A 15668-nucleotide genomic window follows, 5' to 3' on the forward strand; every position below is an offset into this window, starting at 1 on the left:
GCTCCAGGCTCTAGGAAGGGAGTCCATCAGTGTCCATTTGCACTAATGCAACCTGGTCTCAGCTGCAGGTCATTGGCCATGCGGCAGTACAGATAAATAATGATAAGCTGAGATTTTCAAGCCAGCGCAAAGCCTGAGCAACTGAAACAGAAAGAAAAGAGCTGGAAATAGCTGGACATTGCCTTCCTGTCAGTGTCCTGTCAGTCACGTGCAGCAAATTCACTGCAAGCTCATGGCCTCATTGTTACTGTGAGTCCTAGCTCCCTGTGTGCTCATTCCCCAAGCAGTTATTTGGAAGAGCTGCCATTTTCTAGTGTGATTGGGTTGGCTTTGTATTTAATCGGGAAATTTCTAGCACGCACTCAAGTACATAGCTCAGTCCTGCAGTCAGAGAAGGATACACAGAAAATTCTTAGATCCTTACATGAGAAAGGCAAAGCAGGCCCTTGCTTTTGCATCTGCTTCTGTACATTCCAGCATTTAACCTGTCTTTTTTCTTGCTAGGCCTCAAAATGAACTAACACAGGCAATCAAAATGCTTACATTTAGCGCAAGTATTTCCAGGAGCAGTAAGCTAAATATTTGCTTAGATCATTTATGGGATGGGAGATGTCTCAAGAAATCTATTTATTTGTCTCCACTCCCATTATCTCGGTATATGCCTCCATGTAGATGGAGGCCCTAACTAATATTAAAAGGTCATTTAAAATTCGGTACACTTAAAGGTCACACAATTTATTAATTCAGTCTGACAATTCAAACCTGGTGAGACATGGTCAAAAATAAATCAATTACTATTTGAGATCTTCACACAGAAAGTGATTGTACTGCAGTGCTAATGAACAGCAGAGTAGGCACACTGTTTAATACCAGGAGTTTTCACTCTGCAGGGTTCTTATCATACTTGCTTCACAGAACAGTTTAACAGAAAAAGGTCAAGAGAAAGTTTTAATTTTACATTTTTGAAATTCCTTCTCTCATCATCTAGTTATTTTATGGAGCTTTGGCATTCATGTGGGTGTTAAAACCGTGGGCAACTCTCTGAGCAGCTTCAGTGACACGGACAAAAGCAAGACTCCTGAACAAAACTTTACCGAAATGTCCAAAACTGTTCCCCAAAATTGTTCCTCTTTCTTTGTCAGCTACGTCCAAAGTGGGCTGTTTGAGGAACCATTCTTTTCCTTAATGAGAACTCCATTTAAATACTCCCACAGCCCTAAAAGAACAAAGTTCTTGGGAACAATTACTAAATGTATCTTGTCCTTGGTTTTTAGAACTATGGATTCTTAATCTTGAACAATGGGTTGGAAGAAAACAGGCTCTGTTCACCAGAAATTATTTTGTTGACAATTCTGATTAATAGCTTGAAATTATTTAATTGACAACTTGAGTATTAAGCAGAGACGGAATATTTTCTGGCAGTGTTAGTCGATGTCTCAGCATGAGATGGTAATTACAAAGCAAACAGCTTGTAATCATATCAACAAAACATGAGGAAAAATTAGACAAGCATGTCTAATATTTGCTCTGTTTATGTTAGGGTTGGGATCAAAAAGGGAAAGCAAGTTGTACGTAACAGTAGAAGAGATTGATTCATTAAAAAAAATACTGTTTAAGTACAGCCTTAAAAATTCAAAGATTAAAATGCATTACATTTCCATTTCTGTAACTTGATGATTGGAATTATACTGACGCAGCCTCCCTCATTTATGTTTACCATGCAACTGAACATCAAATTTTGTCTTTTCTATCTTTTTTTAAGGGAAACTGTATAGAACTTCTCATTAATTTTAGCTTCAATTGCAGCAAAAATTCCAAATATGGTCTGGTCCTCTTAGTCTGGCTTCTGCAACTTTATTGTTTAGGATGTTCAGAATACTTATGTATTGGCTAGCATTACCAAGGAATTTGATCAAATGCTGTTAATAGCTCACTTCACAAGGCAACTGCTGAATTCTCCTCACCTGAAAAAGTCTTACGTATATCCAAGATCAACAAACTGAAGGACTAATTGCTCTCCAAATTTAACTAGCACATAAAAATTTTACTTTATCTTGGCAGCTTTAAAAAAAAAAAAAATCACAACGGGCAGGAAAAATGAGTCCATAGGTAATAGCTCTACGTAAATATCTTTACAGCCGGGAAACTTACCTCATTGATACACAGATTGTTTTCTGATTAGCTGTCACATCAGTTTGAGAACATTTTAGTGGTATCATACACATACAGAGACTACTCTCTCTCAGGGACTATTTATACTGTATTAACACTTGTGAGGCTCAGGGTCATGAAAATACACTTTAATTGGAGAATTTTTAATCAATCTCCCACTTTTTAGACTCTAGTACTGCTAGCTCTATCATTCTTGTTGTGTTGTAGTTATCTCCTTCACAGCTGTTTAACACCTGTAAGTTATGCATAAACACTCCCCTATCTGAAGGATCCCACTCCTCTGGTAGTTCCCCACTTTTAATTAGCAAGACCCCCATGTTTAGGATTGTAGCTTGGGGGAGTCTCTAACGTGCTTTAAATCATGCTGCACATCTCCCAGTTTTTCTCAGAGCGGCTTGGCAGATAGGAGTGTCTTGTGAAGCGCGGATGGCGGCTTATCTCATTGAGAGCATGGAACAAGCCCCTTGCAGTCCCTGGTGTTAAAGGGCTCGACTTATCTGGAATGAGTGGCAGAGTGCCCTGGCTCAGCTCTCGGTATATTGCACCCAGGGACATTGCTTAATGTGCTGCTGTCAAACACCTCCCAGTGTGCTCAGGGCAAATTTCTGAATCAGGGAGCTTCTTTAGGTGAAAATAGCTTCTGCTTCCTATCACAGGGGATGGAAAAGGTTATTGGCTAGCACTGCTGGCTCAAGCTTTAATGTCCTTATATCTCAATTTAAACATATTTTTAAATGCTTAACAATCCTTATGTGACCATCTGTGCAATGGTGCTAGCAGAACGGGGAAACTGCCTAGCAGCTGGCACTGTGACTATCATGGTATGTATGGGAAGGGTGGATGTACTGTGTCCTACCTGGGAACTGCCAGGCAGGATTTAGAGCCTGCAAACAGATAAAGGCCTGAGCTACCTTTATAGTCTGGGCTGTCCTAGAAGCTAGCTGAATTACAAGAACCTCCTCAGAAAAACTCATTGTACTGCTTTACCCCTCTACCCTCCTTTATATCCCCACATCAGCTCTCATCCTAGTACCAGCAATTTCAAAGTGATTTTTTAAGGATGCTTTCTCCACTCTGAGCATAGCCACAAAAGGGTCTACTTTATGCTACATCTGCTTTTCTATCCAACAAGAAATGGCTGCAGCAACTCGAGGACCCCATTCAATAGGTCTGAATCACCTTCCTCTCTTTATACACACCCTCTGAAAATTAAATAAAGTGGGAACTGCCAAGTCACATGAGTCTGGCTGCCTCTTACTGAGCTGAGAGAAAGAGCAAAGAAAAGAACTTGCAGAATAGGAAGAGATGCTAAAACCAGCAGAGGATGTGGCCGTGATGAGTGTTAAGAACAGCAGGACCTGCCTGCAAGGAACAGAGACCTGGCTACAAAACTCCAGCCAGACTGCCAGCCCCTTTCTCCCCTGGTCCCCCCCGAAAAGAAACCCCAAACCAAACAACAAGCCAAGAGCACGTAATTCCTCTGTGGGTTATTCATGTCTGAGGGAGGAGCCCAGCTAAGCAGGATTGTGCAGGGGCAGAGACAGATGAGGCTGGTTAGATTTCACTTGGTGGCAACAGGGTTGTGATAAGGAGAGGGAGATAAGAATGCAGGAGCGTTGGGGCTTCCCCCCTCACCTGAATGTGTGATCGGCATTTGTCAGATTTATCTTTCATCCGTTGCTGCATCCCTTTTCTGAAAGAGAAAAGATTTCACTCATTCATAGTAGATCTTGTGAATCTTTGCTACTTTTGTTTCTAGAACACTTCGAAATCTTTGATTAATAAACCTCGTACAAATGCAATGCCTCATTAGATAATGGAATATATATACATATATTAAAGAGAAAAAAATGACAAATATTAAGGGATCGAAAAAGAGTTCAGTTAGTCACCAAATAGGGCATAATTACACATGAAAACAAATATCCCACTGGTTTGGAAATCTGAAAGAATTCTAATCCTCTGCCTCCTAACTCTGCTTTTACTTCCTGGGGTACAGGTCTCAGGTTGACAGGGATTAATTTTATTTTATTTTTGAGTTATGGTTTGCTCCTAATCAGTGTTTTTACTAGCGTAATGACAGCAAGATCTCACTTAACAACCCTGGATTCAGATTGCAATAAGAAAAACATAACTGTTGAGGTTGCTGTAACAATTTGCCATCTAGTGGTCAATCAAAATCACACTCGGTTCTTAGCTCAAGTAGAAAGCAAACACGTACCATCATGATTGGATTATGTGCCTTGGAAAGTCTGGTATGGCTCACTGGCCAAGAATTTACTTATTTTAAACAAGTAACTGTGCAAAACCCAGCTCACCTCCTCTCCGGACAATAATTTAAAATCTGAGTATTTAAGAGTGGGCACCTTGATTCAAACTGAGCACATACTTTCCCTTTGCTGGGATGCGTCCTCTTTTCTTCTTGCATATGGATCTTGCCATGTTTAGTGCTCAACCGCAGCAATTTGCTCCTGAGTGGTTAGTGGTTATAGACACACACTCAAGAGGCAAGTTTTTGTCTTCTAAAAATTAAGAGTTGTTTTTTTTTTTTCCTCACGACTATGCATCGTTAGTACAAAAAGGGTGGGAAGACCTAGCAAATGAGGACAGTCATTCACATCTTTGGCTTGCCAGCCCAGACCACACAATTTTTGTTTCAAATAGTGGGCTTGATTCTCCAGTCTGACTTCATTTTTATCCGCTAGTGGAAATTCTGTCCTATAATGGAAAATTTGCTAATGTTAATAGCTGTCCCTTTTCATTACTTGATACAAACTGGAAAACTTATTTTCACATATCAGACAAGATATATGAAAATCTGCCACTCCTCCTAATTTAAGCAGTCTCCTTCATTTAAATGGTATTGCTCACCAGGGTAAGAGTTTCCGGGTTAACCTCTGATTTTAAAATGATCACAACTGGCAAAGGTGTCATACCTTGACCTTGGTAAATAGTCTTGTACACTGGGAAATTTAGGGAGGGGGTGGTGGGAGGTTCTCAGTGGAATGGGTTCACTGGATTAATCTTGGATTAATGTGCAGCACAGGTGACTAGATAAATTGGTGTCCTTGGCAGTGAGGGACCATAGAGACTTCCTGCCCACTGATATGTATAAGGATCAAGAAAGGTTAATTGCAGCAGAGTTGGAGATGTGGCTGGAATGTGTGCTAATTCTGCCCTCCCCAAATGCTTGACATATTTTAGCTGCCTGTCAGTGTGCATCCAATGATACCGTTGCTTGGATTCCAGGCGTGCCTTTAAACACCTTTCAGGCTTTTTAAAAAAGCTGGCAACAAATAATCAGCATTATTCTGATATCCCAGCCTAGGATAAATATTGTTTTAACTTACAAGAGCTGCCAATGCACACGCATACAGATACTCACTTAGGCACACCAAGACACACTCCCAATGTGCTCTCTTCCACATAAACCAAATTCCCCACCTTTTATAGAACAAGCATAGCTGAGAAGCTAGCTAAACTTCCAAAACGTGCATATTACTTTGATGGAGAGAAGCTCTTGGAAAGATCAGGTAACTTTCAAGATAGTAAGAGTCACATCCTGATACTCTCTTCCTCTCTAGACTCTTTCTGCCAATGTGTCCTTAGGATCTAAGCTTGTGCACTAGCTCCTTTCTTCATTTTTGTGACAGATCTGGGTTCCAGTCCTTGTAGGATCACCACAGCCCTGCCCCTCTCCTGATGCAGATACACCAGTTGCCTGTGCTATTTTCAAGGTGTTAATCTTACGCTTAAGGCTAATAAGCCTCATGGACAATCCACTCTGCACATTAACCATAGGCAGTTGTTATTAGGATAAGCACTCTGCTTTGTTGACTGTGCGCATAACTCTCTCCCATTGTTTCTGAGAACGGCTGCTGGCTGCTCTCCACTTAGGAGGTGGCTGCAATCCTCTGTGGGTCCCTCCCGTGGAAATCAGTGGGAATATTCCATCCATCCTGGTGGGAAATCTCATGGATCACAATGTAAAAAGATCTTTACCGATAGACGACCCATAAAGCTACTGATACCTGACAAGCTCTATGACAGCAGATGCCTCATATTATATAGAACATGTCTAAGTCAAGTCGTAAGTAAAAGGAAAGCTATATATTTCCTTCAGATCGTGAACATTTAGTCCAGACCCTTTGCTGACAGGCTGTGGATTTAAAGATTGAAAACATTTTCAGACTAGAGTTATTTAAGACAACAGATGGACCATATCTTCAGGGACACTTTACCTGTTGTTGCTGCTTTTTACTTCCTTGGTCTTTCCCTGTAGTCCAGTAATAACATCCATCACCATGCAAGATAAAGAAAAATAGATTAATTATAGTCTAAGACATGTACGTAAAATATATGGATAACCGTGGCATAGTCAGCAAAGAAGGAAATAGCAGGAAATAGCACTGGCCAACTACAGTATCAAATAGATAAAATACCAAAATTCTTTCTCTTGCATAGGTCCTTTCCTCTGCTTTTGTTCAGAGCTGGGTGTACATTCCTGTTTGTCCCGTAGTTAGTTACTAAATTAAGAAGTTGTTTCTTTCGCTCTGCAGCCATTTCTAGCATGATCTTTGAAATCAGTGATATGTTGGCGATACCAACAGGCCTAGGCTCAAGGTCTGTAAATTCAGAGCTGTAACATGCCCATCCATGTGCTCATGTGAAAACAGACCATCCTCTGAAAAACAGGGGGAAGGAGAAGGTGGGCATATGCGTCATGTGGTATATGATTCTTCCTGTGCTTCCTTTTCTCTTTGTTGTGAGCTGTACCCCAAAAGGCACAGCAACGTCACAACAGATTTGCCTCCAGGGTGCTCCATCCAGAACAGTTTCCTCTCAGCTGTACACCCTGACATTGGAGGTGCTGCAGGAGTAGATGGATAGCTGACACACTTATTAAACAAGAAACACAGCAGTCAAAATGCAAATATATCGCTAACAGGTCAGACTGATAAAATGTGAACAAACAGAAAAGCTAGAAACAATCTTCTTCTGTGTTTGAGTACATGAAGGGCGGAAATGCTACCTCCCTAGCTCAAACAAAATTAAATGGCAAACAATAAGGTATTGAGGTTTGTTTCAGAGTTCTTTATAGAACTATTTACTCTAGTACCGAGTGCAAATCTACCAAGCTTGTAACACTGCCTTCAAAATTAGTAGGCAGTAAACACTAAAAGCTTATTGGTAAGCTTTTAGATGTATATGCAATACTTTCTAAACAAAAAAAGTAAGACCTCAAATATGCTTATAATTTAAATGAAATTCAAACCACAGAAGAATTTTTGTAAGCCATCAGTGAAGACTGAAGAGGTGGATTGAGTTCCTGCCTTGGTCACAGACAATTTCCATGATTGCAGTCAAACCATACAGAGTAGATTGTGCTTCAGTTTCACATTGGTAGTACCAAGGCAGCAATGCATCCCTTATTTTGTCCGTTCAGATAGTCCTCATGATCTGTAAGCAACTATGCAAGAGAGAATAGGACTCTCTTCAGATGAGTAATGCTCTTTATCCCTGGGTCAATGGAAGAGTTTAGCCCTGCATCTTTTATAACCATGTATAACCACTCTGTTGTTTTATTCAGATCTCACTCATGTCTCAGAACACTGTTCCATTAATAAATTAATGTAGTATGCAGAGGGTTGCTTTAAAGTAACTAATTCTGATTGAACTAGTAGCAACAGGATGAGAGTCTCAAAAGGCCATTATTAGACTGCACACACAGTAAAGGTTCAGATTCATCTATACTGCAGTTAGACAGAAAACCAGATTGCATTGACTAATTATTTTAAATAACTTTGAATTAAATAATAAATCTTAGAATAATAAGACTCAGCTTTGTTCATACATCTAGTCTGCCTCTCTGGAAGCTCTACCAGTTTGTTCCATTGGGTTCTACTTCAATCTCTGGTCTTCAAACTTTCACTGGATAGTCGATGTCAGGTCAGAATCCCTAAAGAAATAATCCAAAGATATATAAAGCCTGAGATAATTAAGGCAGTTATTTTCTAGATTTTTAAGAGCTTGGCTGATTCGGGGTGGGGCTTGTCATGACTTCCATGCCCTCTAACAGAAGAATACACAAGGCAAGGGTTGAACCATGACAGTTGTCACTTGGAAACTAGATTAGGGCTTCCAACTGAGTTTTGAAGGTCTTGAAACGACAGCCTCTCTGGATACTGCAACCACAAAAGCTTTGAAAGTCACAACCCATATGAGTACTCTTGCCCAGCAGTGCTCTCAAAGAGTGCTTTGAGGTGTTTCACATCCCCCATGCATCAGCCAAGAACATCACAATTGCAGCTCCTAGTTTCACTTCCCATCAGTGAGCTCCACTTCAAAATACAGCTAAACAGGCTATCCTGTATCTTGCAGACACACACAAGCGTTCCTGGATTCAATTACCAAAGTTTGACTCTCCAGAAACATTCTTTGGATCACCAAGAACCTGCAGCCTGTTGTGAAAATAATTAATCTAAAAGAACAGTTTCACCACATGATAAAATGCTCTTTTAATAAATAGCAGATGGTTTGACTAGGAGTCTGATTTGAAAATAACAAATTGCAGACCTGGGGCCAGTTTCCTGAACTCCAAAGGAATGCCTTGCCCTCCGGCAGCCATTCAAGGCTCCAATAAACAGTAAACATTTAGTCTTCTGCCCCAAAATATGCACTCCTTCCAAGCACTGATGGAAAGGGTGTGCAAATTCAACCATTCACTGAGATCTACCAGAAGAGTAGGCAGGCAGCACCAGTGCTGCCTCATCTTGTATTTTAATCAGCTCCTGACACAAACCACTCTCCACCATATGCAGGGCACTCAGCAAGTGGTCACAGCTCTTTTTACACTGGCATTGTGTGAAAGGATAATTTTATTCTGGGTTAGAAACTTTTTAGGACTAGGACAGTCTTCCCTATCCAGGTTTGAAAAATGCCCAGAACAAAAAGTTGTCTGACCCATCGCACCTATTCAAATTGCTACAAATTTTCACTGGCCTTGCAGAATTCAAGCTTCTTTGCAAGTCTTGGTAACATAGATCTGCTCCCTCCATTATCTATCCATTCATCTGTTTTCTCCCTCCCTCCAGCAATCATACATAAGGTGAGTCAGCACCTGAAGACTGGGTGCTGATGCCAAAGGGAAGTTCTCTACTGGAAAACACTATTCTGCTACTGGAGGGCTGGGCATTGGTCAGGGTGGTGGTGAGCAATTGCCTCATGCATCACTTGCTTTGTATATTCTTCTGTTATTGTTATTTTATTTCAATTATTAAACTGTTCTTATCCCAACCCATGAGTTTTCTCACTTTTACTCTTCTGATTCTCTCACCCATCCCACCAGGGCAGGGGGAGCGAGCAAGTGGCTGTGTGGTGCTCAGTTGCTGGCTGACGTTAAACCACAACAGAATGCACCAGAGGGAAACATATCTCTTCTGTAGGAAAACTAGCAAGGCCCACTTTATTTCCATTCCGCTTTTGGATGAAGAAAAAAGACAAAGTATTTTAATTACTGCATTATCTTTATTTGTGTATCCTAGGTTTGTTGCACTCAAAGCTTTGGATAGGCAAGTTGAGTCTCACTAAGTTTTGTTCCACTTGGAGAACATGGCTGCCATGACAAAAGCATGCAAAGAGACAAGCCGTTTCCATGCAGCAGAATTGTCAAGATCCAGCCTAATTGACTTTTTTACAGATTTTAATGGGCAAAATGCCTGGAATTCCTGCATTGACACAGTCATGAACATTCAGTAGTGCTAAAAGAAAACAGAAAATGAAGATATTATCAGTGACAAGATCCCTGTATGCAGCAAGGAAAAGTCTGTTAAATACACAGACTTCAGGTCCCCAATTATGGTCCTATTGGAGGCTCCTGTTGGTCTCAGTGGATAGCGTGTAAAACTTTTGTGGTGTAACTCAAAGGGAGGAAATGTCTGTATGGCTTTAAATCGCCTTTGTGCTCCTCCTTTCCCATAACCCACATACAGCAGGTAGCATGCTGGCATACAGTAGTTGCCTTGTGGGACCATTGTATCATTGGGACATAAGTTGGGTACAGCTGCTACACAGTGGCTTCCTCTGACACCAGGCAAACCACTTTGGAACAGCTGCTCCAGACATTTAGATGCCTAACGATGAAAAACGGTGCTTTACCAGATTTTTCCAAAGCATCCCAGAGTCTTAACCATCCAATCCTGCTAGGTAGTTTACTCCTCCTCTCTAGAACAGGGCAATATGTTCCTGCCTCAAAGGTACCACGTGGACTTAGGTTTAAAGGATAGAAAGGTGCTTATGCACTGTAACAGAAGCATAATGTTCTGATCTTGCAACTTACGTTGAGTCTTTACAAGCTGGTAGAGAGGCAGGCCTGCGCAGAGTTGTTCAATGGGTCTACCATAGAAAAGCCAGTCTTTGAAATTCCCAAACACAGAATTGCCAGATTGAAACTGTACCCACACATTTTTTGGAGAGTATAGTTTCTTCATAGTCTGCGAAGAAAATGTTCAACATCATCAGTAATGTAGCTTTGGTTTCATTCTACTAGGACACCCTTTGAAAAAATCCCAAAATCTAAAGTCACCTTCCTTTGCCTCACACAAAGCATTAGCTAAAGCAGCTACATGCTTTTAAAGAAAATAAATATTATCAATCTATTCAGAAACAAAGTTCACTAGATACTAGTTCTGTCAACATAGCAAAATTGAGCTGTAGTACTATCATAGTAAGTTATGTTAATTGGCAGCAAGTTTTGCTGTAAATGCACTACTGTTAGGCTGTCATAAAACAGGCCGGAACTCAAGTTCATCTCCAGGCAATACTTGCCTGGTGACTCCAGTCACCTTCATGAAACCTTTGCCTGAATAAGAAAGTCAAAGTAAATAGATTTCTAAATTCTGTTCTGCAAACAAAGTTATTTCAAGTTATGTCAAGCTCAAAGTATCAGCATGACAATAAAAAAAGGAAAAGCCTGTCTGAACACATATTGCGAGCACCCCAAAATAGTCAAATTACACTACTTCCAAGGACAGAGGATCTTACAGTGCTAGTCACAATGACAATCCACTATAAAACCGCAGGGTGGGCCATGATTGCTCACTATCTTAAAATAATGTTCTGTATGATATTCCCTTGAAGTTCTATGTTGTCAGATGTGCTTCATTATCTTAATGCAGTAAAAGACATTCCTAAGAACAGCTGTTCTTAAAGGCAGAATGGAGGGCTCCCATCACACCACACAACTCTCATACAGTACCCTTTCTTGTATACAATACGGGTTTCACTACAATGTCACCTTTCTCTCAAAAGCCAGGCGTCCAATTTCGTGCAGCTCTGGGATGTAGTCCTTATTTATTTTCATGATAAAGCAGGCCTTTTGTGAAAGTAGCTTTGTTGCAATATACCCCTGTTGTTAAAAAAATTATAGTTAATAAATTAAAAATGGCTACCACTAATATTAGTTGATTCTCTCTACTCTTTAGGACAATCTAGAAGAAACACGAAGTGGCTACACAGGCTACTACTGTGGAATGACTCTGCATTTACATTGTCACCTTTGGGGAATGCAAGCAGCCTGCCCACACTAATGCCTGTCCGTAAGACTGGAAGTATCTTTTCTGACAGGCTTCTGCTGCACTTGCTATACATGAGTGATGGCAGCCCATTCTCAACTCCAACCTCACTGAGGTCTGTGACATCATTCTCACTTTCAGGAACTGCCACCACAGGTTTCATTACAAGTCTTTTAAACTGCACCATCACATGGGTGAAACAAAACGATGGCCTAAGAGGAGGAAAGATGATGGGAGTCTTCAAAGAAACAGTGTTTCAGGACAACTTACAGTGAGAATACACTAAAATAATTTCCGAGTTTAAAACCTTCCTCAGAGATTAAGTCTAGGCAAATTCTTAGATTTACTTACACGCGAGTAGTCAAAAATAGTATCAGAGGAGTACACGCCAGAACGGACATGGACTTCAACAATGTGGTTCTCATTGTGGATAGTCATAGTTCCAGTGACATAGTCATTCTCAGGTTCTTGCAGGACAAAGGTCTTTGGTAAAAAACACAAAACCATTGTTCATCATCTGGCTTGCACCTTTAAAAGGTGCAAGATAAACAAACGCTTTCTCTCAAACAAACAAGTACAATTACTTTATGTAAATACTAAACCCCTTAATAACCCTCTAGCAGTCTCAGGAGGCCCTTGAGGTGGAGATTAATTATGCAAGAGTGCGCCAGGGTGAGAAAGGAGGGGACAGCCCCTCACTGCAGGCTAAGGAAAAACAACGTGAGGCATCCCAGTCATTACACATGGCAGCAGGGACTGGCAGGAGACTGCAACCGTCTCCAAATTTTAGCTTGAGCTAAGGGGACCTATGCCCCCCCAAATGTCTTGTTACTATGCACCTGCACAGAACTGCCTCTTTGGCTTAGATGATTGTCACCTTTGGCAAATGCTATTTTTCTCTACACTTGGCAATAAGCATCTTGTTAGTTTCTTCTGTGCTTTTTTTCCTATTATATTTGCCCCCTGCCCAGGGATCCAACACATTTTAAATGAGTACATGCACTAGAAGGCTTATCAGTCTACTTACGTCCAATGCAGAAGTCTGAGTCCAAAAGACTCCCAGCAAAACAAGAACTGCAGCCTGTAAAAAGAATAAGCATTCTCACTCAACAGAAACACCAGGCAGTGCCGTAAGAAAAACCCAGTTCATGAATTGAGGGAAGTAGCTGTAGCATCAGTTTGAAAAATTACCCACTTAACACATGTATTAGTTGAAAACAATTATAATTCTTCATTGTAAAATTCTTGCTATCAGGCTCTTTTGCCTGTAATTGAAAAAGCAGAATAACCATTACATTTTTTTTATTTTTCAGAAGTCCGTCCTTGATGCCATGTTACTTCTTGATTTGCCTCTACAACTGTAATTGTTAAATCATAACTGTTAAATCATAACTAAACACCCCTTCTGAATTGTAATCAAGTTCTGCACTCTTTGCTCAAATGATGCTTCCACTGACTCCAAGGGGATTACTGTACACCCAAGAAATGCAAGTTTCCCACTGAACAACCCAAAGAAACAATACACAGATTAGTCCCAGTACTGTACCACTTACTTGAACATCATCTTCTCTACCATTTTGTTTTTAAAAATAAAGAACTTTTTATAATATCAGTTCAACAAAAATGGATATACTCACAAATCCGTTCATTTTTCTTTCAGATAAGTACAAGAGGCTGGAGAAAGTAAGAATGCAAGAAAATCCCAGAGACCTTCAACTTTTATATCTTGCTGGAGGTGTGGGAAACACTTGACAGAACTTTTCTTCATGACTCAAACAAGTCCATATCTACATACCACACTGCGGTAAGCCTCATATCTGAATTTTGGGTTGGCACAGATAACCTGACCCTGATATGTTAAAAGCACTCAGTAAGTCAGCTTTTGTAAAATTAATCACTCTACAAATAGCTATTATTTACTGGTAACTTTAGAGGAGTTCCCACTCTTGCTGATTCCATTTTTTAAATATTTAATAGGATATTGTCCAGAATTAAATGACATCAGGAATAACTCTGCTATTTATTCATACAAACTGCATTTTGTCTTCTGAAATATAATCCCTAACAGCCTTATAGTCTGCGGACAAATCCTGGAAAGAAATACCTATGTCATGGTGGTCTACATGCCAGCCACTGAACAGACCAATTCTTCAGCCATTTCTTCCGCCTAATATATACATGAACTCTTAACAAGAAGTGCTGCTCATTTTTGATCAGTTACCATGATGTATAGAACACATGCATTGAAATTAGTGACATAATTAGGAATAACAACTGTGCTTCACAAGACAATCTGGGTAACTTCTAGCCTCCTCAGCACACAAAGGAATGACATGAAACTTCAGAGGACATCTGGTTCATACAAGGTCGCAAAGCAAAAGGAGCAGGATGGGGATTCCTCCTTTAAAGCTACCACTCTTTTCTCTATTTTATGAAAATGTCAATGACTGAATGACATTGCCATGAGAAGTATTCTCCTATGAATATGACCTCACCTGGACTCCTCATCTGTGACTCCACGTCAGCCAGTGCTGGAACGTTGACGAATCACACTCTACTCTCTACTAGAAAGTCATAATTGAGGCCTATTCCCCTCTAATAAAACAAGAACTCAACCTAATAGCCAACACATTTCTGTAATCTCAGTCATCAGAAAAAAGGTGAAAAAGATTGTATGGAAATCTCTCTTAGCAAACAGGCCTCAATGAACAAAAAAAAAAGGAAATTGCACGCATTTGCTTTATTCCACCTAAATCCACATGGAAAATGTTATCTAAATGTAACGACGCTGTGCTGCTAAGCAATGTATCAGAATACATATAAACAGATATCAAATTGTGACAAGCATGGTTAGATTAGACTAATTAGATTAGATTAATTTTACCCTCCTCTTGCAAACTGGCTCTGTCCCTTCTTCTCAAAGGATTCTTTGTTTGGCACAGATAACCTGACCCTGATATGTTAAAAGCACTCAGTAAGTCAGCTGTTTAACAGTCAGCTGTTCATGATTTTCACCTTACATTGGATTGACTGAATTTTGCTGATCCGATCAGACAAGGCCAAAAATTAAAGATTAATTTCTAAATAGCATTTGACTAATTAACATTATTGCAAGAGAGAACATACTCCCAGTTGTCTCAGGCAAAGCCTAGATATACTTCCAATAGGAAAGCCTTGCCTTTTGGAGACTTTTTCCCCCACAGTTAATCACACATCTCCCAGTAACACACCTGAAACTAGCATGCAGGCACTCAGAGGCAAGACTATCCATGACTATGCTGGAGTCCTCTAAGCGCCCTTCTATATTAAGTAACTGAAGTAAAGAGCTGCATAAGAAGGGCTATAACCTGCTCTAATTTCACTTTCACCAGTCCTCGGGCAGAGTGAGGTTTAGCTTAGGAAGCCGTGACTCAGAAGCCCTTAGTGAACACGAAATTTCACAATGATGCCCACATTCTCAAAGTGGTCTTCTTGCTTTCAATACTTTTAATCTAAGTGAAGGCTCTCAAACTTTTCCCCAAACAAAATCACTTTTTCCTCAACTGTTACACTTCCAGTCAGATTGGTCGTATCAGGGAAGCCAGCAGAAAACGGAATTTGAGCAATGTTCAGAACAAGTAATACGTTGTTGCAACACAGCAATGTTTATTGTCGCAGGAAACAATGTCTCTGTTATTTTCATAAGGCCAAATATTTTCAAATACATTGTAATTTACCCTGATGAAACATGATTAAGCTACAGAATTACCCTTAATCTACATAAGTAAAATTGTCAGAAGAATTTGGCCCATTATTTGGCACTGTCATCCACTAAAAATCATTTAAACAAAAGAACCTTGAACATCAAATGAAAAGAATTGTACAATTTCAGTTCAAGTCTGATTACCAAACAGGAATTTTAACACATAAGGGAGATGGATTCAA

General features: G+C 40.1%; 1 protein-coding gene across 1 annotated transcript; it reads right to left on the bottom strand.

The window, feature by feature from the left end:
- Window positions 1-9852: 9852 nt before the first annotated feature.
- Window positions 9853-13393, bottom strand: GKN2 (gastrokine 2). The gene is made up of 6 exons (XM_009327211.1): window positions 13382-13393; window positions 12772-12825; window positions 12096-12227; window positions 11468-11578; window positions 10511-10664; window positions 9853-9932 (listed from the first exon to the last, which is right to left on the bottom strand). Exons 1-6 carry the CDS (start codon window positions 13391-13393, stop codon window positions 9853-9855), a joined length of 543 nt encoding a protein of 180 aa, XP_009325486.1.
- Window positions 13394-15668: the final 2275 nt, after the last annotated feature.

Source organism: Pygoscelis adeliae, unplaced genomic scaffold, assembly GCF_000699105.1.
Source record: "Pygoscelis adeliae isolate BGI_AS28 unplaced genomic scaffold, ASM69910v1 Scaffold187, whole genome shotgun sequence".
Taxonomy (NCBI): domain Eukaryota; kingdom Metazoa; phylum Chordata; class Aves; order Sphenisciformes; family Spheniscidae; genus Pygoscelis; species Pygoscelis adeliae.

Bases quoted from the DNA above. Each gene is read 5' to 3' on its own strand.
- GKN2 (XM_009327211.1), bottom strand. The intron at 12,228-12,771 runs GTAAGTAGACTG...TTTTTACCAAAG, and splicing joins CTCAGACTTCTGCATTGGAC to ACCTTTGTCCTGCAAGAACC. The intron at 9,933-10,510 runs GTAAGTTGCAAG...GTTTTCTTTTAG, and splicing joins CCAGCTTGTAAAGACTCAAC to CACTACTGAATGTTCATGAC.